Here is a 24,046-nt window from a genome sequence, read left to right as displayed (position 1 = left end):
ACCTTAACGTCAGGAGACTTCTAGGACAACAAGGAGCAATTTCAGACAGCAGGAGAAACACTTCTGCTTGGAGAAAATGGAGTAATTGTGATTTTGTGGGGAAAAAAACACCCACACAAACCAAAAAGGTGGGGTCAGAGGCCACGGACCAGTGTGATATTCCAGGACCTGTAATTCCCAGGAACATTCATACCCAGCCACAGGGCCAGGCTCCCTGCTCTGTAAAGATCCAGGGAGGGCAGCACTGGGAGATGCCCCCATGATTTTCCTGGTAGGAAGTTCATTTTCAGGGAGAAAACACAGCAAGTTTTGACTGCACCATAAATGCTTCCTGGGTGGGAGAGCTGCCTCCACTTGCAGCCAAGGCTCCTTTCCATGAGGCTTCCTGGCTTTTCCTCTGGGTACAGCTGGAAAAGAGCAGGCCATGGTCCTTCCCCACTTCCCAAAGCTCCTCTGCATCCCCAAGGACGTGGCAGGATGTCCCTCTACAGGACAGACTGGGACCCAGCACCCTCCTGCAGGGCACCTCAGGGCTCACCACTCCAGACTCTGGGCCAAAGTGACCCCCAGAGCTGTTCCTGACAGGGTTGGACCAGGCTGAGGTTCAGAAATCCCCAAGCTGGGCACCTGGATTCACCCAGCCTCACACAGACACCAGCTCACCTATTAAAAACTCCTCCTTTTTAAAGCAAACACTTACCTTTGGCCAAACTCTCCATGAAATCGGTGACCACAGGTGGGAGACCTGTTCCAGGTGAGCTGGACACTCCTGTGTGGGAGCAGGAGCCAGCCACCTCTGCCCTCTCCACAGGGAGGGTCCCATTTTAGGCCATGCCAAATGTTATTCCCATGAGGACTCCTGGCTTCCTTCCACCTCCTCCCTATGAGGCTGCTCTGAGATGATCACAAAAGGATTCCTGAATCCAGGCATGTTTGCAGTGACCAGAGCCCACCTTTTTCCCTGAAAGCTTGGACACATTCCTTACCTCAAGGCCCAGCACCCACCCACCCACCCATCCTGTGTGCTGGAGGGGACACAGCCCGAGCCCCCTCAGCCCCCTGGCTCTGTGTTTGAGGTGACAAGAGAGGACCCACAGGCACTCATTGTCCCAAAGGACAAATCAGCACACAGAACTACATGGACAGGATCCAGACTCACCCCTGGGATCCCTTGGATTGGACAGATGAGGCAGTGGCTCACATATGAGGTCAAAGCTCCCAGATCTTTCTGGATATTCCTCACCAGGTGTTGCAAACAGGTAAGTGGCCCTTTGGTGAGGGGGGTGCAGTGGAAAGTATCCCCAGGTCACCTGGCCACCTCCCCAACTGGGGATCCCTGACTTCCAGACTGCCCATTTCCCACTTTTTATAGGTGGAAAGTATCTGAGACACTAAAACTGGGAATGCTGGCTGTCATTCCCATACAAGACCAAACAGGATTAAAAACCCAGATGTGCGCTGGGCAGCAGCTCTGCGACCTCCTGCCACTTCAAAAGTTCAGGTTGTACTCTTGGAATTGTACTGTTTGTGTCATTTTCTTCTGGATAAACACTTGCCTGAAAACCAGGCAGATTGGATTAAGCAGTGACAGGGTGACGTCAGTGCCCAGGACAGCGACGCAAGGGCTCGGAGCAGAGGGTACAGAATCCATGTGGATTAGTGGAGCTCTCACATTTTGGAATAATGACCTGGGGAAACAAAGCAGCCCAGGCTTCCAATTCCCTTTCCAGGATGCTGAGTCACCAGCAGAAACACTGCCTGGCTCAGGATGCTCCCTGGCTGTGCTGTGCCAGGGACGTGCTTGGCCTGGGCCTGCTGCTGGCAGGGGGAACAGGGATGGGAGTGTGACACTGCAGGCATCAGAAACCCCTCCAGGAGCTGTCCTGGAAGGAACAGGGCAGAGACAAAGGGCACTTTGAGAGAGCCCAGAGAGCAAACCCCCCGTGGTGAGGACACAAACCCAGATGAGGATAAAGCAAAGAACTCCAGACTGATGGGACGCCCCCAGTTTCTGCTTGTGACACATTTTACTCCGCAGAGCGAAGGCAGGTTAACCTTTCTCACTTCACCTTCCCTTACATTTAAGAGATGACCAAGACTAAAAGAGAAATTAAAAATAAGAGCTAAGGAGAAGTTGTCTGTCTGCCCAGAGCTGGGACACACCACCCAGGTGCCGCAGGCCGCTCCAGGATATCGGAAGTCAGTGGGATGCCCTGCGGAGGGGCTGGAGCAGCAGTGTGGTGTGGTACATCCCGTGCAAGGAACGCAGCTCGGCCACACGTCCCTGTTTACCCACGGTCACCTCGCTCAACACCTCACCCAACCCTCCTCCACAGCTCCAGGTAGCTCCAGCAGGAAGAACAGAATCCACTTCCTATGCCTGGTCTCTGTACACTCCAAAACAAGTGTTCCTAATGCCCAAATGCCCCACGGAGCTCTCAGTTCCCTGGGAATGGAGCAGCAGATCCCTGTGTGCCGTGCTCTGAGCCCCGTCTCCACACCTGGTTCCGAGGAAGACACCCAGCAGCCGGTGAAGGCCCCACCCCGTGTGCAGTGTCAGCGCTGACCTCCCTCCACAGACTTCCTCCAGCCCTACCCGGGTGCCACGAGGAGAGAGGGGGGCTGTGTCAGTGCCATCCTCCCCCGAGAGGATTCCCACGCGCTGGAACGCTAACAATGACAATTAGGAGTTAGGTAGGATAAGGTTGGGACTGTGCACCAGGCCCGCTCGGGCACCAAGAGTTCCTGTCAGTCCTGTGTCTGTGCTCAGAGCTTCCTCTCCCGGAGTTTGCTCCCGTTGGGCTCATCCAGCAGGGCTGAGTGTCCGTCCCCGTTGCTCAGGCATTTGTCCTTCTCGTGCCTGTGCTCCTGCTTCTGCCGCCGGATCTCCTTGTACCGCAGGGTGATGTCCCTGCAACACACACAGCACACAACTTCAGCCTGCAGGACCCACGGCAAGGGAACCTCTCTGCTCGGAGCTTCCTGGGGATAATAACTCACTGGAGCCTCTGGCTGAGCATTTCTGCAAGTGCTGATGGCACTGATTCACTGGCAGTTTGTGTTTCTGACCGGTGGCCTGGCTCTTCCCACCTCTGCCAGAGCACAACAGCCAAACCTGCAGGAGCAGCCACTGCTGCCCCCTCCACACAGCACTGCACTGCAAGCAACTGTGGAATGGTTTGGGTTGAAAGGGATCCTAAAGCCCATCCCATTCCACCCCCTGCCATGGGCAGGAACACCTTGCACTATCCCAGGCTGCTCTATCCAACCTGGACTTGGACACTTCCAGGGATGGGGCAGCCACAGCTTCTCTGGGCACCCTGTGCCAGGGCCTCTCCACCCTCATTTTTCCCCACAGCACATCTAACCCTGCCCTCTGTCAGTACGGAGCCATTCCCCCTTGTCCTGTCCCTCCAGTCCCTCTCCAGCCTCTTTGTGGGTCCCTTCCAATACTGGAAGGCTGCAAACTCCTCAGGCCCTGTGCAGCTGCTTTCCATGATCCAGACAGGAAACTGCCAGGATCAGGCCCAGAGAGCTCTGTTTATTTCAGAACCTGCACCCAACTCGGAGAGCTGTGCTCTCTCCCCAGGCAGTCCCAGGGAGCACATTTGAGGATGGGGGTTGAACAAATCCTCCTAAAACCCTGGCCAGCCCCAAACACAGCCCCACCCACCGAATGAAGAAGCGCCAGGCCGTCCAGGTGAGCACCAGGATAATCCCCAGGATCCAGCACTGGGTGATGTAGAAGGGCAGGGAGAGGGTGAGCGTGTAGGGATCGTACTTGACGACGATCAGGAACTCCGTGGCAGTAATAGCAGCAACCAGCCAGGCCTGCTGGCCCAGCTTCTTGTGGAACTTCCTGCAGGAGAAACAGAGACAAAAACATTTCATTGCTGTAAAATTAGGGATGTGGAGAAATCGGCACTAAAAGACAGCTGGGGCAGTGTTTTCATTCAGCTCTGCACAGTCCTACAAGTCTAGTTCAGATCACACACGCACTAAGGCTCTGCAGGATGACACTTTCATGTTGGCGTTACTTCAGTTTCCTCTCTGAGGCTCTGAAAGCAAGAAAAATTAAACTTCATCACCACACAATGCAGGGAAGTGCCCCCATTCCCAGGTAAATCCACATGAAACGATTCTCTGACCAGCCTGAGACCAGCTGATGTTCAGGGTATGGTTCCAAACAGGAGCTTCTCAGACACGAGGCCCAGAGCCATGTTTGACACCAACCTATCGTGCAAGCTACACCAAACCATCCAAATACACTGGGAAAAAATATGGAATGAATCAAGTGTGGGTGACTGCTGATGCAGAGGGGATGAATGCATTCCTTCTTAAAAGGTATCCTGCCTGGATCAGCTCGGATAAAAGGGCTGCAGAAACTGCTCCAGGTGGTGACAGATTAAATGGGCAGAGACCAGCCCTAACCCACAGGCAGAGAGATGAAAGGAAGCAGCAGATCTCTCACAAGGGATTCCAGCTGCTGGGATGACAAGGGCAGCTTTCTGCTCTGCTGGGCTGCTTCCTCCTCTGCCATCCTTTCCCTGACAACAGAATCAAAGATAATCCCAACACAAGAGCCGGGCAGCCCCTAAGGCTGCCGAGGAAGAGAGCTCATTTCTTGCCTGAATACTCAGTAAAGATGCAAAAGATTTTTCTCATGATGAAGGAGATAGAAATTCATGGCCTTGATGCAGACTCCTTGGAGGTGACAGGAAGATTCCAATCAGGAATGTGTGACTAGGTCAAACGCATCAAGACACTCCTGGTCAGGAACATTTCACACATCCAGTCCTCGGGAACTCGGAGGCAGCGTGTGGTGTGTGAGGGCTGGAGAAGGCTTTACCCTCCTCTGGGACTTCACAATTCCTGGCACCACTTTGTCACCATGCTTCAGCCCAAAGTCCTGCAAGCAAAGCCCCAGAACTGCCTGCAGATACTCAGAATGCTGAACGGGAAAAAGAATTCTTCACGCTGGAATTTCACTGCTTTCTAGACCAAACATTGCAGGGCTGGCTGAAGAGACCTCATCAGTTCACCCCAGACAACCCCATCACCACCAGACAAGGCAGTGAGCCGTATTTTTGTCAAGGAAGGTCAGTGGAATACTCCAATCTTTGAGCATTAAGAGCTTCCAAAAGGAAAAGGTCAGCAAGATTTCCCATGTGATGTAAGCTGGGAGCCTCTGGTACAGCCCGCTCTTCCCAGCAGGAATAATGCACTGACTTTTGTAAATACAAACATGGAGCAAATCATGCTTCCCCTGCTCTTCCCCTACAACACCATGGGAAGAATCCTGAAGGATTCTTGGCTCGAAATGATGGGCAAAGGAAGATGGTAAATGAGGGCAGATCCTCTCTGCCTGGACAGCCTGGAATGCAGGAAGGAATTACAAAACCCTCCGCAGAGAAAGTACCAGGTAAGAGCAGGTGCTCAGCTCTGATGTCAGCTCTGGGGGGCATCAAGAAGAGCCAGGAACCCCAGGATGTGGGGGCAGTCACCTCCCCCAGCAGGGAACACGGCAGGAGGTGGTGGCAGTGACAGGGGACGGTGCAGCTCGGGATGAACTGCTCCAGCTCGTGGAAAGAACAGCAACAATCGGAACCAGGGATAAGGCACTGGCAAGGGATGGCTCTCCCAAACTCCAGTGTTATGCCACGTGGCTGAACAGAGGGCAAAGGAGCTTTTCCAACCCAAACACAAGAAGATGAATGGTGCTAAGGAGAGGAGCTCAGCAGCGAGGCAGAGACTCTTCTTACCTGTGAGTTGGAGGCACGTCCCAAACCAGTAGGTCCAACACCAAGGGCAGGGCATCCTGCCCCTGCGGAATGTCCTGAATTCCGACTAAGCAATGTGGGCTGGCCCTTCTTCCCAGTTCTAGGAGTCAAAGCCTTGCAAGGGAAACTGATCTTCAGACCATGTTGGAACCCTAAATTCTGAACACAGACACTTTTTTGCGTTGGTCAGCGACAGACAATGAACGCCCCTGGAAGCCAGGCGGTGCCTTAGGCTGAGGATGTGGGCTCAGGCAGGTTGTGACATTAAAAGAAAAGGTGATTTTGAGAACAAAGCTTTCTCAGCTCTCACATGGTCTGCAGAAACAAAAGCAGTGAGGACAAATATGATGCTGAGGTGGGAACAGTCTCAAGTACATGCACTTCTGCGTGTGGTGCCTGACCTGCAGCACATCCTGCTACTGAGGGCCTTTGACCTACAAGAGGATGCCAGGAGAGCTCCAGAGGGCAGGGGGAAGACAGTTCAAGGAAAGAAGTGCCTTTAAGAATCACATTTTCTTAATCTGGGCCCCGATGTCCCCAAAGGGCACATCCAAGGACTGCAGTTCCTGGCTCTCGGTCTGGAATCATCTGGAATCAGAGTGCAGCGCTCCTCTGCCCACGAGCCAGGGGCACTCCAGCTCATTTCCACATTCCCTTCTCCACAGAGAGATCATTTACCAGACACTGAGGTTAACACAGTGCACACACAATGCCCTTAACAACAGCTGCTCTCTGACCAGGGGGAGTGAGAGTGGTACCTCCAAAACAAAGGAACACGAAGCAGATGCTTTGGGATTAGGCCTTTTTTGTCCCTGACAAGCTGAACTGGTGCCCGAGATGGATGCCAGCAAGCTGGAGCAAGTTCAAAACAAAGCACGTGGAGCTCGACATGGGAAGAGCAGAGAGGTGGGGCTTACGGGTCGTCCATGAAGTCATAGATCTCCCTCATGGCCACTCCTCCCACGTTGACAAAAAACACGAGGCGTAGCAGCACCAAGTAGTGTTCAGGGGGCATCCACAGCACAAACTTCAGGTAAAACGTGTTCAGCTCTGCCAATAAAAACTGGGAGAAGGGACATTGGAATTACATTTGGAAAATACCACTGGATGAAGCCTGGAATGCCCCTCTCTCCCTGAACAGCTCCCCCTGTGCATTTCTCAGCCCTGCTCAGTATCGTCGAGTGAACCATCAGCACCAACCCAAAACCAACTGGGTTTTTAAACATTTCCTCTACTTTGGAAGAGGCACTAAAAACCACAGCAAAAAGCTGGACAAGCAGTACCCTCAAATTTCAAGCAAGCTTTTGAACTTCAAACAAAGAGCCCAAAGTACCTGCACAAACACAGGACAAATCCCAAAAGCACAATTTTTCCTTTCCTTTTAAACCCAGCTGAGGGAGCCCCACCACTACAAGAGGCACGAGCTGCACATCCTGGGGGGCTGGGCTGGGTTGTTTCTTCTCAGTTATGCAAACTCACCCTCAAAGCCAACTTGGGAAAGTTGATTATAAATTAAGAGCAAAATGTTCTCTCGAGCAGCTGCCCTGGCAATGTGCTTAAGGGAGCAGAGACACCAGACTGCCACTTCAAAAGAAGTGATAACAAAAGGCATTAAGCATTGCTGAAGCACAAGGAGTGAGCCAGAACCAGAAGCTGCTTAGAAACTGTCAGCTGAAGCTGGGATGTGCTGAAAGAAATGTAATCCCACAGTCCAGTATAAACTCACTGGGATCTCTGTTGCGGCAGCACCTAAACCCCAATTTCTTCAGGGTGCAACCAGCAACCTTTTGGGGAAACATCTTATTTTATTTATACTTTTAGTCCTCCCACAAAGCAGGTCTGCTGTGCCACGTGAGCTTGGCCAATGTGTCCTGCAGCAGGAATCAGGCACTGAGAGCTTGTTCTGGCAAAACACAGAGCTCTGTCCTGTGCCACTGAACCTGGTTCATGCCCAGTGCCTCTGGATCACAAGCGTCACGGGGATGGATTTAAATTTCACAGCTCCTGGGTTGAGATAAGTTTGAGTTGCTCAGAGCAGAGCCAAGTGACATCCCATGGATGGCACAAAGGCCAAAGTCCCCTGGCTGGCAAAGGGGCAGAAGTGGGAAAAAGGCATTTAAACTTCCCAGTTTACCCTCCCTATCAGTGTCACGTGGGTGATGAGTTCAATTGCACAGGCACAGGAATGAATTTCAGATGCTGCATTCCCAGCATGAAACAACTCCACCCACTCAGGTGCTGTGTGTGCAGTGAAATGCAAAAAAAACCAAACCAAACAACACAACAAAAAACCTAGGAGAACTGAATGATTTAAGCAGATCTGTGCTTCAGGAGTGCGTTCATATGAGCCTGTGGCCTTGGATACAGCCCTTTCCAGCTGCAATGTGACCTGTGCCTGCATAAAACCAAGGGATCTGAGCTACTTTCACCCACAGCCAATGCTTTGGAGAACAGCAACTTGCTGAAAACCCGAAGATCCCGGTTTATATTGCTCCCATTGCCAGCAACAGTGGTCAGCAAGCAAGGACAACCCCTTCTGCAGTGAATCTGTCACCTGTCCCAGAGACACAGACACAGCCCCCTATTCTACAGCACTGGGAAGGGATCCCTCCTGGCCTCAGCTTCAGGAACATCCCCAGAGCTGCAGCCTGAGTCACAGAACCTGGAAGCAGGAAACAGAAGGGCCAGAGAGGTGTCCTCACCACAAAGATGATGCCACAGACCGCGAGCCACCTGCGCAGGCTGGAGGCTGGCTTCCACTCAAACTTCACCCAGCTGTACGGGGTGAACTGGAACACAATCCTCTTCATCTTGCCTCTGGAAGAAAGCAAAATAACCACTGTAGCTTGAAGGAAAAGCAGGCACAAGGCATCTGCCAGCGTTTCCATTTGAGACACCAGTTCAGATATGCAAAATACTTGCGTTTACTCCATTAAAATTACAACTTAATGAGATTAGCTCTGAGCTTGTTATTTTAATTATCAATTTAAGCTTTAATATACTACACCCACTGTTGTTAGCAGTTCTGCTCTGCTCAGCAAAGACACTACAGAGCATGATGGGTCATTACTGGTACAAGACTACAAGGGATTTATTAAATTTTCATTCCCAGTGTCCCAGTTCCTGTGAAGTTCTGGTTACTAGGGAATGCAAAAAGACCAAACAGATCTTTGCTGTGAATGGGAGTATGATACCAGCTTGGATTACTGTATCTCCTTAAACCACTTCATCAAATAAGCTCACTTCCACAGGATGCCCTCACTCCCAGCCATCAGGCAATGTTTGGGACACACAGATGTATTTCCAACAATCCCATCCACAAGTCACTGGATCCTGGAGTCACCTGAACACCCAGGAATTCTTTAATCCACACTAACCCAAACAGAACAACCAAGCTCTTGAACAGGGACCCAACCTTTGTGCTGTGCCTGTGTAGTTCCCTCCTCCCCAACTTACTTGTAGGTTGGAATGTTCCAGAGTCCTTGCCACTTGTAGGTTTTCAAGGAAAGCCAGGACAGGGTCTTCATCCCGCAGTAAATTCCTAATCCGTTACATAAGATCACATCCATTATCCACTGGAAGGAGAAACACAGGAATGATGCTGGGGAAGGAAAACTAGAGCTTGGGAAAGGGAATCACTACAGGCAGACCTCTGCATTCCAGGAAGTGGGACAGAGTGTTAATTCCACAGGTTTTCTGAAGGCTAAATGGCTTGGCTCGATGTCTCCAATAATTCACTGACTTTTGGAAATACAACCATGGAACAAATCATCCCAAGCTTGGGTCTTTCCTAAAATCCATCCAAACAAAGACCCAGAGCTGTGTGCCCTGACTGCAGGGAACTCTGATTGTTCTGGCACCAACTTACACCTCACAGGAAAACAAAAAACAACTTTAAAAGGTTGTCCCTTTAAGCTCACACCAAGTTTTGCCTTTCTCTGAATTTCAGGCTTTACTGCTTTGCACCATCATCAAATATTTGAAAATGTTCAAGTACAGCTTTAGAGTCTCCCTCTGGTGTGAAATAAACCCAAACAAATATTTAACCATGTCCAAGTGTTTGTAACACACAAAATTACAGAAACAGTGACAAGCACGCTACAAACTCAACAGGGAGCAGTCACACACAGGGTACAATTCAGCTCTCATCACTTCCTAGCCCTCCCTGTAGAATCTGTATTCCCAAAAAAACCCCAACCCCTGCAGTACGTACATGATCCCACCAGCATTCACTGAAGTTTGGGAGCTGGTGCTCCAGGCTGTACTCCAGGAACTCAAACATGACACTGATGATCATGCACATCCACCAGTCCCGAATCATCAGAGTCTGAAGGGAGAAAAAAGTCTTTTAAACAGCTGCTAAAAAACACCTGCAGTTGTAGATCTGATCTCCAGTATCCAGAAGATGATCACGAAACTCAGGACAATTTTATCTCCCTGATGTGATGGTCCAAAATGCTCACAGGCCTCTCAGCTTATCAACATTACCAGCACAAGAGACAGGAATAACACTGAAGAAAATCACCTCCACCCCAGCCAAAACCAGCACAGGAGTACAGATTACGATGAATTCTGGAAAAATTCATCGTAATCAGGGATTCAGCAGGAGGGAAATCAGTTAAATGCATGGAATTACTGGGTGCTCAACCACCACAGGCAGCATCGTTCTAACAGTGCTCAGAAAAGGCTTTTCAGAGCCTTTTATGGGCTCTAAACGAGTCCAAAGCCACAATAATTTCTGATGAATGAGGCCCATTCATACTCAATATTGCCACCCTGGTGCTTTGAGATTTGAGGAAAAAATCCAAACACAAGCCCATCTCTGTTTATTGAGACAACACACTCAACCTCCAGCTTTTAATAGAGAAATAGGCTAATATTTAACATATTTAGGAGAAAAATATACTATGGCCCAGAAGAAATCCAGCAGCCAGTCTCCTTCCAGCTGGGCAGCCCAGTTTCTAATGCAATTCTCTTGGAAGAAAAGGATCCAAGTTTTCCAGATTTAGAATTCAGTCCATTAACAGAACATGCTGAAGTCCAGGCCTCCCCACACACAGCAAATTCACCTCTGGTTTTGAGGGATCCCCCAAACCACACACAGAACACATCTGCACTTTTAAATGAAAATACAAACCAACAGTCCCAGCTTGTTTTTAAAACAGCTGAGCTCTGTCAGTTTGTTATTTAAATAGCAAACCCAAATGAAGTCTGCAGGGGGCAAAATCTCCTGAGTTAGCTGGTCTGCTGGGGTTAAAAAAAGCTAATATTTAGACCAAAGTAACCAGCAAAACACTGTTGAATGTTCTGCCAGAGACAGGCACAGCTGGAATTCCTTCCACAGTTGGTTGATACCGATTGAAAAGTAAAAAGAATTAAACCACTGCCCATTTAATGGTTTAAAATTGTGATCTGATGCCACTGGGAAAGCAGCAACAACATCTGCTTTTGGGAATATCACTGTCACTGCCAGCCCCACACTCCACTTCCAAAGGTCTTTCCAGCATTACTGTTGCTACAGGAATGAAGTTCTTTATTGATCTGACCCCAGGGTGAATTCCTGTGGAGGAAGGAAGGGGCCTGTTGATGTAACAAAGCTCTGGAAGGAAATGAGGTGGCCTAACATGGACAGGAGACAGGAAAACAGGGGAAAAAAGGCTTTGCACATATTGACATGCATTTTCATGTATTACAAACAGCCTGGTTTAAGGCCTGGCACCACAAAAGCTGCAGCAGTGAGGCTTTGGGAACAGTGGAGGAGAGTTCCCATATTGAAATGAGCAATTCTTACCTTCAAGTACCACCCAAAAAAGTGAGCAGGAACAAATCCATCCAGCTTGTCCTGAAAACCAAGAAGAGAATGAAGGTCATAGCCTTTTTTTTTTTTTATTCCCTCCAAGAAAAAATCAACAATAAACCAATAAACTTGTTTTTTCCACACATGAATACTTGCATTCCTTCATCAGGAAAGAATTTAGCAGAGCTCCTTAAATCTTACCAGCCCTGCCAGTCCCTGGGCACAGTGCCTTTCCCTCTATTTTTATAAGAACCCAGTTATTTCAGTTTTTGAAGCACTGAAGCACGGACCCAAAGGATACAGGTGCCCCTCACTCCATGCAATCAGGGAGCTGCAAAGAACCATCATTCCTTTGCCCTGGAATTTCTGCCAGTTCTGTGAGGAACCTGATGGTTTTCAGGACTCAGAAAAGCGCTGCTAGAGCAACCTGCACTAGTGGAAGTCCTGTCCATGCACATGGCAGGAGGCAGGGCTACATCATCTTTCCAACCCAAATCATTCTGGGATTCTGTGGTGCAGCTTTAGAGCTTTGTGCCTCAGGGTGACAGAGAAGACTTCTCAAGCACACGAAGAAATCCAAACTCTGAGGGGAAAATTTGACACCAATGACCTGAGAAAGAAGAGCTGTTGAACAGTTCAGCCCTGGGCAATCAGGTAATTGGGATCCAAAGAGACACACCCCCATCTAATGGACAGGAAAGGTCAAGAGAAGAGAAATAAAGAGGCTGAAGAGTCAGTCACAGGCTGTGCTCTGATTCAGCAATCAGCCAGACTCACAACTGCACCTGCAAGAGTTCAAGTAAGCAGCTTCTTACCCCAAAATAGCCTCAGTAGTGAGTCTGTTCCTTACCCAGATGTTGTGGAAAGGATCAGTTCCATTGCCAGGGTCATAAATCAGGCAGTTGCCCCCATAGTCTCTCTCTGGCAGAGGAACCCCTAAATGGGGGTCAATGTACTTCATGAACTGCCTCCCGTCCTGCACGGTCTGCAAGGGAACACAGAAACCCGGGATCCCCCTGAAGGATTCACACACAGAAGGCACAAACAGAATTAAGGCCAACATTGATCTTCAAATCAACCTTTTCTCTAATTAGTTACAGTTCTTGAAATAAAGCCAGGTCTTGAAGCACCCACACACACACACACCTGACTCGGAGCCTCTAATCCTAAATATTTAGGGAAAAAAGGGCTACAGAATGACCTTAAAGATGAAAAATCAATGATCTTTAACCCTTTACCCCAAGCCACTCCTCTGTGCTCCCTCTTTGCCAGAAGCTCCACACAGCTTATCCTTCCCAACACCCATTCCCAGTAAGGTCCCAGGCAAACAGCAAAAAGAAATTATCAAAATGACTAAAATGTGAACTCATCTGTCACTAAATCGGCCACACATTTGCTCAGCATTTATTTCCCAAAAGAATCAGTGTCATGGGTCAAGGCTTGGCCCTGGAACATCTGTGACAGGCAGCAAAGCAGGACAAAGCCAGAACTAATTAATAGAGCAATAATAAAATTACAGAATAAACTGCTGAAGTCACATGAACTCTGGGACAAGTTTCAGTCACGAGCAAGCTTGGGTTTGCTATCAGGAAGTTCAGCCACCTGCAGACTCAGCAGAATTTAACCTTATTTAAACCTGGGCAAGGCAATGATGTATTTTTAGTGACGAGCTGAGCAACAGCAGGGAGTTCCTTAACCACTAAATCTCTGCTGACACCACACAGGGTGACTGACTGCCACAGGGAATCAAAGCCATTCCAGGCTTTTCTGCTGGAATTCACAACCACACCAGTACAACCAATAAAAATTACTCAGTCTGACTGCAGCTACTCAGGAATATCATGCTCAAGGATGGCTGGGAGAACTCAGGGTGACCAGCCCCACTTCTTCAAGCTCACATGACCTCTAGAAGCAAAACCTTTAAAAGACAAAAAAACATTCCTCATCCTTCTCTCATGCAAAATGATTTTTAGAGCTGCCTGATGAGTATACTGTTGAAAAATATTTAATTTTAACTTCTGAGAATCGTAAAAGTCAGGGGAAAGCTCTCAAATTACTAAAGAACAAGATATGGTAAAATGTAGTAAAAAAAGAACATGGTAAAAACTGTTTAAGTTGGAAGCACCAAGGGAACATCTTTCTACGAAAAACAGCTCCTCCTCAGCTCCTGCCACCACACAAAGCTAGGTGTGAAGGTTTGGTTTATTGCAAAACCTCCACACCTACAAAGAACCTGTCACTCCAAGTAGAAGGTATTTCCAAAGGTGAAACCAGGTGAACTCCCCCCGAGTCACACGTGGCCCAGCAGGGCAGAGACTCCACTGTGAAACACCAGCTCCTGAACATGAACTCCCTCACCAGCTCATCTAAAACCACTTCAACACAGTATCTACCCCGGGCTGAGGGTGACTGGAGGTCAAAGCAGGTGAAATATTATCATTTCCCTCAGCCTCATAGTCTCACTAAACAGCCTGAATGAGCATCTCCTGTAGTCAGCAGGAAAAAAAAAACATCCCAAAGGAGTGGATCTCCACATGGAAGTGGAATTTAGGAGCTGGAGGTGTCAGTCACTTACCTGGAAGAGGATGAAGATGAGGAAGAGCTCATAGACCACGCTGACACACAGCCAAAACCTCCAGTAAGCTGCAGAGAGACACAGGGGATGTCAGCAGCTTTGGAGCAAATAAGTTAATTATTTATCTATTTCAATATCACGGAGTCCTGGAATGCTTTGTGCTGGGAGGCACCTGAAGGCCCATCTCATTCCACCCCCTGCCATGGGCAGGGACATCTTGCACTGTCCCGGGCTGCTCCACACCCAACCTGACACGGAACACTTCCAGGGATGGGGCAGCCACAGCTTCTCAGGAAACCAATTCCACTTCAAGAGACGCTCCCACCACGGAATTATAATTCCCAGCTGCCAAGCACAGTGCTCCCCACCCTCCCTCAGGGATACAACCAGGAAGGATCTTCAAATCCCACACAGGCTACTGTGTAAGTTTACTGGAATTGCTCAGGCACTGACCTGGATCTGGGAGAAGGGATCCAGAACACTTCAACCCAACAAACTCAGCAGTTCAGAAGTGGAAGGAATGTGCCACCTGCAATGCTTTCCAGCAGTCCTTGGAGGAGAACCTGATCCTTCCTGAACTTTCTCCCTGGTCTCAGGTGACCAGACCTGTCCAGCCTTGGCTACTCCAGACCCACCCAGGCTGGAGTCATGTCTGGCAGCCCAGCTTTCAGCCTGAGGACAAGGTTGTGTCCCCAAGGGGCAGAAAGCATTTCAAAACCCCACAGATAATTTCACTTTTACTTGGAACGAAATTAAAAGCAAGCAGACCAAAGGTTCAGCAGGTGCTGGGTGCAAGGCCTCTGAGATCACCTGGGACTCTCCAGAAGAAATGCCACACAAAGCTCAGCTGCTTTGGAGCCCTCCCCAGACGTGTGATTACAGATCTGTGCACACCCCAGCGACACCTGAATCCAAAGGGTGCCCAAATTACAGTGTCTGCACGCTTCCAGCTCTCCTGACAGCCTCAGCCCTGGGCTCACAGGCCATCCTGGAATGGGGTTTTGTGCTCCACAGGCTCATTCATGCCCCTGATCCATCCCAGAGCCTGGCTGTTGTTCCATGCAGTGACTTCTGGGCTCTGAACACCCTCAGTGCTCGTTTCCTGCCCTGAGAGACAGGGCAGAGGCAGGGTGGGTACAGACACAGCTCCAGCAGCTTTCCCTACCCAGATCCAAAGATTCCTCATGAGGGAATTCAGGAAAACTCAACACATTCTGGGTGGGTACTGAAATTCCAAAAATGTCTTGGGATGAGACCTGCCTTCAGGTGTTTCCTGGTTATAAATGGAGTTCTCCTTCCTCAGATGCATGGATGGACAGGAATCCCAACTGGGTTTGCCAGGAAACCAAGACCCTCAGGCCTGGCTTGGAATTTCTCTGTTAATTCCAAGGCAATGTAGGAACTTTTGATATTCAAAGCAGGGCCAGGCATAAATTACACAAGAATGAAACAAACAGCTGCCTACAAACAGAGTTATCAGCTCAGAACCCCAAATCAACTCCCCATGGAGCTCCTCAGGAGATGTTTTCTCCCAAAACATGTCTTTATCCAGTTCAGCCTCAAGTAGGAAATAAATTATTTAAAAAAACCAAAACAACAAAGAAACAAGATGAAAAAATAAAAGAAACCAAAAATGCCAACAAACTCCACACATTTTTAAAAGCAGTCTCAGGCACCATCATTAAAAGAGACCACAATGTGGAAGGTGGGACCTTTTTGCAGCAAAGCTGCTGAATTAATTTCATCAGAATCACCTATTTTTCACTTCTGGGAAAAAAAAAAAAAGAAAAAGGGAAAATAAAAAGGCAGGTGTGGCTTGGAGAACAGCAGTTCAGAGCTCTGTGGTAGCTTTCACCCTCTTGCCTTTCCAGAATGCAGCTCAGGAAAAACCGAACAGCAAAAAAAATATCCTACACTGGTCACAGGATTACTTGGAAGACAGGAGCCTCTTTCCAAACTGGAACCACATTCAAGCCAGCAGGGGGAATTAACCTTTCATCAGCACACTTGCCCCACCTTTAAATGTCACTGCCAGATACCTAAAAATGCTGTTTTTTCTAACCCATAAACCTCGTACCAGAGATTTTTACATTGCTCACAGTCAGCAATGTGACAGACTGGTCCTGAAAGTGATGTAGACACAGAAAGCAGAGAAATCTAAATCCTTGTCTGAGCTTTTATTCCCCTCTGTACACAGGGCTGTGGCAGCTGCTGAGCAGGCTCAGCAAAGAAAAGGTAATTAAAAATTGAGATCTGGTTCTTATTTAGTGCTGTGGTTTCTCCCCAGCTCACAGAGGTCCCCGAGAAGTTCTGAATGCACTCAGTACTTGCATCCCAAATGTTTTCAAGGATGTACAAACACTGTTCTCTCTCCTCCTGGGTCAGGCTCAGCTTTAGCTGTAAGGTTGTTTTTGGCACATCTCCAATACTTGTTTTCCTTTAATTCACTTGACTTTTTGCCTCCCTCCAATCAGGGTTTTTCTCCTGAGTAAGGAGGTCTCCAATAATCATTGACACACCAGATAACCCAGTGATTCCTGTGATCAAACATTAAACTGCTGCCTTGCAGGGATTTGGGAACAGGGCATGAACATCCCAGAAAGCTGAATCCAACGAGCCTCATTCCCTACTTCTGCTCAGAGTTTGGCAGAATGAGTAATGAGTAAATGAGTAAAAAATACAAAAATGTGGGTTGTTTGCCTGAGGAAAACACTTCTGGAGCTGCTCCTTCCAGCATTACCAGTGCTGCCCTTGCCTGGTCCCTGCCTGCATGTTCCCAGCTATCCCAGCCCACAATCCCACAGGTTACTCTAAACTCTCACAGTTTACTCCCCGAATATCTCATCCTGTCACACACCGTGTATCAAGTCAAAATAATTCCTGGCAAAGGCTGGGAATATTAAAAGCTGCTTCTCAGAGCATTAGAAACTGCCATGAAAAATTTCTTTGTAATGACAGCGTGGACGTGTTATCTTGACAGAGGCAATAAAGCATCCCTGAGCTCCTACAACACCAGGCTCCAGGAAAGGAGCTGGCAGGGAGAAGGAAGAATATCTGTCATCTGCAAATCCTAAGGAGACAGGCTACTGATGCTGACTGTATCCAGGATTAATTTGACCAGGAAATGCTCCCCAAATTTGGCTGCTCTCCCACCAATAAATAAATGGATCTTCAAGCAGAGTTTAAGCTCTGTCCCTTGCACCATACTGTTCCCAGGGCTAAAGCAGTGCTCCCCCTTTGCCTGAAGGTTTGGATGGAACCACAGCCAGTGGAAAATGGGATAAAAGCAGGGCAAGTCGGTAAAGTCTTGCCTGAACAGTCATACTTATTTATTTCCATGACAATCCTACATTTCTGAACTACAGGGAGACAACTGGTGTCTGTCCACATAGCGAAATGATTAAACTGGAGAACTGTGTGGAATCAGTAGGGAAACGGCAAAGCTGGATAAGCCCCTGGCTAAAGCTGGGAATGCTGAGAAGGCAGCTAAAAAAAATAAGCAAAGCCACCAGTCTGGACAGGTGCCACTAAGGTGGTGGCTGGGATCAGTTTCCTTAATGGCCTTAATGAAAAGTAGGTTAATGACACACAGCAGGAGCAGCAGGGAAGGCAGGGACAGTGGAGAAGAAGATCCCAAAAGACTGGAGTGACAGAGGAGCTCCTAACATAGCTCCACACCCTGGAACCAGGAATTTGGGAAGCATCACATTATCACAAAAATCCCCAAAATAACCCTGCAGCTCTGGAGAGGACATTTGAAAGCAGAAAGCTCAAAACAATGCTAAAATGTTACGGGGAAATGTTACACTGAGGGCAAAACTAAAAGCCAAACTTCCCTGCTTTGTTCTAGGGAATAAAACCAGCCCAGACAAACCCTCAAAATCTGAGTGCACCCCAGTGTCACTGGTGTCCTCAAAAGGAGCATTTTACAGGAGGAGCCACAATTGGCTGGAACAGAAGGAAATACTAAAACCTGGCATTTAATCAAAAAGGCAAATGGAATAAACCCCCAGGTTTGCAGAGGTGTGCTGAGGGCACCGCTCTGGAACCACGCCTGCTTTGGCTGATGGCTGTGGGGTGGCTGCTGGGTTACATTTCTGGCATAAAACCCAGCATTATTTGGCTGTGGGAGAGCCCAATGCTTTCAGGAATATTATTTAAGCCTGTATGAATACCCTTAATTCTTTCTCTTTCAATGATTCACATCTAAAAATAGGCAAAAGATCAAAGTTATTTAAATATTTTCATGTTTCATCTGCTATTACATTACCTGGAAGAGGTCTGTGTTGTGCTTTCAAATGCTTTCAAGACTTCCAGTCTTACAAGAAACCTTTAAAATCAAAATCAAGGGCCTCTAATCTCCTGTGGAAAATGGACATGGAGCCAAGGAAGTGCTCCAGAACCGGATACACGGTCACAAGCACAGTCCCAGAACGGAGAGAAGGAAAAAAATTGAGGATAAACAGGGGAAATCCAGGTTTAAGAACCTGGGAGTTTTCACAGAGCTTTTTACCAACAACAGGAAGCCAAAACCAGGGAGACCCAAACAGATCTCCAGGCTCTATGGAATCCCAACAGGATGGTTATGGAGGAGCCTCCATGAGCAGTGTGCAGTGCGGAGGAACCTGTGATTACTGAAATTACAACTTACCTGCTCTCCAGGCAACACAAACATTTACCTTCCTCACAAACCAGGTAGCTCCTCAGGAGCATTTCAGTGATCCCAGCAAGGTGAATTACCTGGGTGAGGTCTTGAGAATGGTCCATCTTTAGCTTGTGTCACCCCAAAACACAAGAAAACCAAGATACTGGCGACGATTCCTCTGGAAGGAAAAACAGAGCACCCTGGTTTAGTGCCTCATCCTCCTCCTGAGACTGCAAATTATGTTCTTTGATGTGAGAAATGTCTGGCCCTTGTTTTTTAACTGCTGAATATGTCCACCTCTAATGGATCCAGACACCATCCAGAAAAAACAATCAAAAAAAAGGCTGAGATCACAGCAAGTCAAACACTTCCCAGTGTCTGGGAGCAGCTTTTATTCCCACTGGCTCACAAAGACACACAGGATTTAGCAGTGAGACAGCTCTCACTGCTCCAGTAGATCTCCATGGAATTTAAAAAGGAGCTGTCAGACTTGTCACCACTCCAAAACAACTTCTTAACCAACTAAAGGCAAGCAGGAGTTTTCCAGACCACACCAGCACTGCTGCTATTTCAAGAGCTGGAACCGTAACACAAAGCCTAAGGAACATAACAGAGATTTTAAATAAAAACAAATTATCAGACCAGAAGCCCAAGAGTACCAAAGACCTACGACCCTGAGCATGTTCCATTAGTTTTAATGGATTAAATGGCATAAAGCAATCAAAAAATGCTCTTCTTACTGCACTTCAACTCCCACTGGATCCTGCTTGCTGTCTCATATCACCTGCTTAAGAGCTGGCTGAAAGGATGGACAACTGGGAAAGAGCTCAGTCTGTGTTTGCAGAAAATGATGCAACCCCTGACTGCAAATAAAATGGCTGTCTGCAGAAGTCACACAAAATACACAGTAATTTTGCTGCCAGGGGAAAATAATGTTACAAACTAGAAGCAACAGGAGGCTGTTCGTGCTTTAAACATGTCAAAAAACCTTTCAAAATAGAACACTAAAGAATTTACAGAAACTATTTTGTAGCATTCACCTCTGAGTATAAATGTTTGTGCTTCCTGAAAACAAAAATGGAGTTTAGTTACCAGATGTAACTCAGTAATTTTGCTTGCTTCAAACACCAGGAAGCACACCAGAATTAGGTGCTGAATGGATCTGTGCATAGACAATTCCATGGGGATTTCCAAAGATCTGGAGGACAAAACCCTTTCAGATGACCTCCAATAGTGAGAATATTCTGCATTTTGAATATTTCTGGTTGCAATCTGAAAGCTCCCGTCCCGCGTGGTGTGACAACCCCATCCCGGCTCAGCCACAAACTGAGGGGTCCAGACCATTGTTCTGAGCTTGGGAGGATTGTCTTCCCAAAGCTGGAATTCAAATCCTGGATCCAAATCACCACAGGAGCTTAGCTGTGCTCCTTCCTCTAAAATGCACTCTCAGCCCAAGAGCACCTGTGTTGAAATATGCTGAGGATCCAGATATATTCATTTACTTCAAGTTCACCACAGGAAGTTTGGAAGCAAATCACAAATTTGCATAATCACACCAGCTCCATAATTTATTTTTTTTTCCCCCCTCAGTGGTAACTGAATTTTCCCTCTTATCATTAATCTACCTTCTTAGGAAGCTTCCAATGCCTAAGCAGCAGCCTGGCCTGAGGCAGGAATGCTCCAGCACCTGAGAGGGGCTCTCCTCACCTGGCTGGACACAGCCAATGGATTTTCCTGAGCAGCAAATCAGGAAGGCACAAAATACCAAAGTGTGCCCACAAAAATAATTTTAGCACTTAACCAAATTAAAAAAAAAAAAAAAAAGTGAGCTGCTGGCAGCAGCTCCATCAGCACAAACAAACTCTTGTTTGTGCTGAGAGTCGATTCAGACACACAGGACAATGAGGAGCTGTGTATGGCCCTTTGTCCTGGGATTCAAGGAGCCAGCTCCCACTCCCTGTCCCTTCCCGGGCTGGATCCATGCTGGCACAGCTGGTACATCCCCCTCGGGGTACCACAAGCCCTGGCAGAGAGCTCTGGCCTCCTGTTACCTCCGTTTCCCTGTGGGTGCTTGGCCACAGCAGCAGGAGATCAGCATGCAAACCCACATATCCCTGGATCTGTCCCCATGGAAAGCAAGGATTGCCAAGAGCTGTGTAAAAAAGCATCTCAGGAGAGACATTTCCCAGCTGGAAATTCAACATACAAGTCTGAAGCACACTGGTGTTTTTAAACCTGAATGTGTTTTAATGGAAAAAAAGAACTTTTTTCTCCCCCCAGACACTCAACTCAGCATTCCAAGTATCTGGGAGCTGTGGAATTCTTCCACAGTACACAGAGGAGGTGCTCAGTGTTAATTTGGGTACACTCAGAGCTGGTGCTCAGCCCAGGCTGAACAGAGGAGAATGTCACAGCTGTCAGTCAGGATGAGCTATCCCATGGCTGGAAGAACAGTGGGAATAAAGCTCTTATGGATCAGACAGGTTCACAGCACAATCTCTCCTTGCCTAACAAAGGGAACATTCCACTGTTCTTACACCAGGGGCAGTTCGATCACTGTGTGATCCCAATGAACTCTTACTACATTTACATATAAAAGGCTCCTGCAACCTTATCTTAAAAATAAAACCCAAACCAATCCTCCTCTAATTGTTTCACTGCCCTGCCCAGCTGCAGGACTGCAGGATGAAAAAAGTCCTGCAACAGATGCAAACACCAATCTCAGCCACAGAGACCACACCCCATGAGCTGAGAGGTTCCTGCTCTCACTCGGGTCTTGTCCATCACTTCTCCCATGAGTGATTCCACGGATTCACCTCTCATCCCGCTCCTGCCAGAGACTGGATGGAGCACTTTCATAGGGTGACATAATCCTGATTTTACAGGGGGGAAGGTGGGACCATCCCATGACTCCAGTCCGGGAAATAGAGCCAGCAAATTTGGGAAGTTCACCTCCATTTACTGCTCTGAGCACCTACTGCAGCTCACAAGGGCACCTCAGCCAGGGCATGGAAACAAAGGAGGCTGCAGCCTTTGGAAGTGTGTATTTAGGCTTTGCACCTACCCCAGACACTGCTCCACTGTCAGTGTGCAGGAGGTGGAAATAAAACCCCGTGACAGCTCCAGACTCTGCTCCCTGGTGACAAAACCCCTCCTGGTCATTAGGCACCGAGTGTTCCCGAGGAATACCGGCACACAGGGACAGCCTCGTGCTGGATGGGGCTTGGAATCACATTACAGCACACTAGGACTGACAAAGGTCTTGGGGCAGGATAAGGGATTTTAAATTATGGAAGCAAAAATACAAAATCTGTGATAATTTGGGCAATGGGTGCACACTGTGCCCATCTTATCCTGCTCTGAAATGCCTCCTTTTGTTCAGAGATACATGAAACCTGGAATATTTGGAAGATCACGTCCAAGCCTCAGGATGCTGCTTTTCAAGGATTTTTGTGCCAAGACCTTGCAGAGCTGGAGGAGTGAAAAAAAAAAGCCCATTTGCTGCCCCTTCCCCAGCATGATGCTATAAATTGATTTTAACAACTGGGCACTGGATAAGCAGACAACAACTCCTGTTTCCTGAGAGAAAGATCCACCTGCTGACTAATCTTCCCTGGGTTTGTTTTGATTAAGGCAGCAGAGGCTCTAAGCTCAATAATAAGATATTCCACTGAGTCACCTTAGCTCTGTATTACTCCCAAAGGACGCGTCATCACTTCTCTCTCAGCTTTTCCCCTTCCCCATTCTGAGTGGCCATTCCAGGCCACACCACCCCTCCAGCCTGGCCTCCCTCATTATGACTGGGAATAAAATGACATTTGTTCACACAGAAACCTTCCAGAACTTTTTCCAGCTCGTCCCATGTCACCCCCGCGTGTGAAATCCCAGCTCTCAGTGGGGCACAGAGTTCCATTACCCCCAGGCATTGTGTGACTGCCAGAACAACAGCCAAGATTATCTCAGGAAATATCCCAATTCCTGCATCTCCAGGACAATGGATGCTATATCCTGAGTCACTTCAGAAATGTACAAAAAGAGGAAAAAAACCCCATCAACAGCAAGGGGGAAAATTTCATTATATGTAAGAAACCAGACTGGTAGAAAACAATTGTTTTCTTGCTTCTAGCAATGACGCTTTGCAGCATATTTTTAAAACATACCTAGCTTTTTAAAACACCACTTTTCTACCTCCTTTTTCTCCCCTGTTGTATTTTAAAAGGGGAGAAATTCAACCACATTGAACCATCTTAAATTACAGTAGGAATTGACCAGACATGTAAGATTCATTCTTATTTTCCCAGAGCTTCCCTCTGGGGCTATGTGTTCTCACAACAATTTTCAACAAAAAACAAGGATTTGTATTGAAATCTTGAACAGAATTTTACAAAAAGCACTTGAGCCAGAAAAAATTAGTCAGAGCTCCCAGCATTTTGAAATTATGGTTATTTTAAGGAAAGGTTATTTTTAAGAAAAGGCTATTTCAAGAAACAGAGGCAGAACCCTTGCCAAAGAAGCACAGCCAGAAGACTTTAGTAAGCTTTTTCCATTTTGCTTTAAATCACACCACAGAGCAGCCACAGGCCTGACAGTGACACTAACCTGATTAGAAATTTAATTCAATGATCAGCATAAGAGAAGCTTATGGACTTATGACTGGTTTTGTAACTCCCTAAGGGAACAGGAACTTACACAGGGGAAGGTCTGGGGGACTGAAGGTTCCTTTTCCAAAACACACCTGTGAATATTCAGATATTCACCTCTTTGTGTTGTAGGCCGTGTCCTGGGGAGTCTCTTCCAGCAGGGTTACGTAGCCCAGTGCACACGTGAGGATGAACAGGACTGTCAGGGTATGAGCTCTCCTGAAATTCAGAACAGAGAAAACAGACATTAAAAAGCACGAAAACTCACATCTCCCCCTGCCAGTGCAGCCTCAGGAGGCTAAAACCATGGCCAGCAATCAGGAATTCTGAGATTTTCTGTACTGCAGAGCACAGAGAGCAGAACTTACAGTGGCACTACATGTGATCAGCAGCAGAAAAAAACAGCACCCAGTGCAAACACCTGGATCTAAACAGCTCCAGGTGTCTCCCCAGGTTTGGCAGGTCCACACCTGACAGTGCTGCTCTATTTCACAGCCTACTGATCAAAATTGCAGCTGAGGGAACAGGCCCTTGAGAGCAACCAAAGGGAATTCACTCAGACATGGGAATTACACAAGAAAAACTAGCCATTAAATTTTTATTTTTTTT

At 47.8% G+C, this 24,046-nt stretch overlaps 1 protein-coding gene across 3 annotated transcripts in view; it reads right to left on the bottom strand.

The window, feature by feature from the left end:
- Positions 1–2,008: 2,008 nt before the first annotated feature.
- Positions 2,009–24,046, bottom strand: part of PTDSS2 (phosphatidylserine synthase 2) — a 30,078-nt gene continuing 8,040 nt past the window's right edge. For 2 of the 3 annotated variants that reach the window (XM_086892107.1, XM_023928662.2), the window contains exons 2-12: positions 23,555–23,656; positions 18,893–18,975; positions 14,153–14,220; positions 12,428–12,562; positions 11,572–11,622; positions 9,994–10,107; positions 9,237–9,355; positions 8,483–8,597; positions 6,698–6,843; positions 3,674–3,859; positions 2,009–2,911 (exon numbers count right to left, since the gene is read on the bottom strand). In XM_086892107.1, coding sequence (XP_086748233.1) covers positions 2,767–2,911; positions 3,674–3,859; positions 6,698–6,843; positions 8,483–8,597; positions 9,237–9,355; positions 9,994–10,107; positions 11,572–11,622; positions 12,428–12,562; positions 14,153–14,220; positions 18,893–18,975; positions 23,555–23,656 — 1,264 coding nt within the window. In that variant the 3' untranslated portion in view covers positions 2,009–2,766. The remainder of the gene's footprint in view (positions 2,912–3,673; positions 3,860–6,697; positions 6,844–8,482; positions 8,598–9,236; positions 9,356–9,993; positions 10,108–11,571; positions 11,623–12,427; positions 12,563–14,152; positions 14,221–18,892; positions 18,976–23,554; positions 23,657–24,046) is intronic. The other variant, XM_086892108.1, reaches the window with a different exon arrangement.

This window comes from Cyanistes caeruleus, chromosome 6, assembly GCF_971803275.1.
Source record: "Cyanistes caeruleus chromosome 6, bCyaCae1.hap1.1, whole genome shotgun sequence".
NCBI lineage: Eukaryota > Metazoa > Chordata > Aves > Passeriformes > Paridae > Cyanistes > Cyanistes caeruleus.
This window is presented reverse-complemented; position numbering and strand designations above follow the sequence as displayed.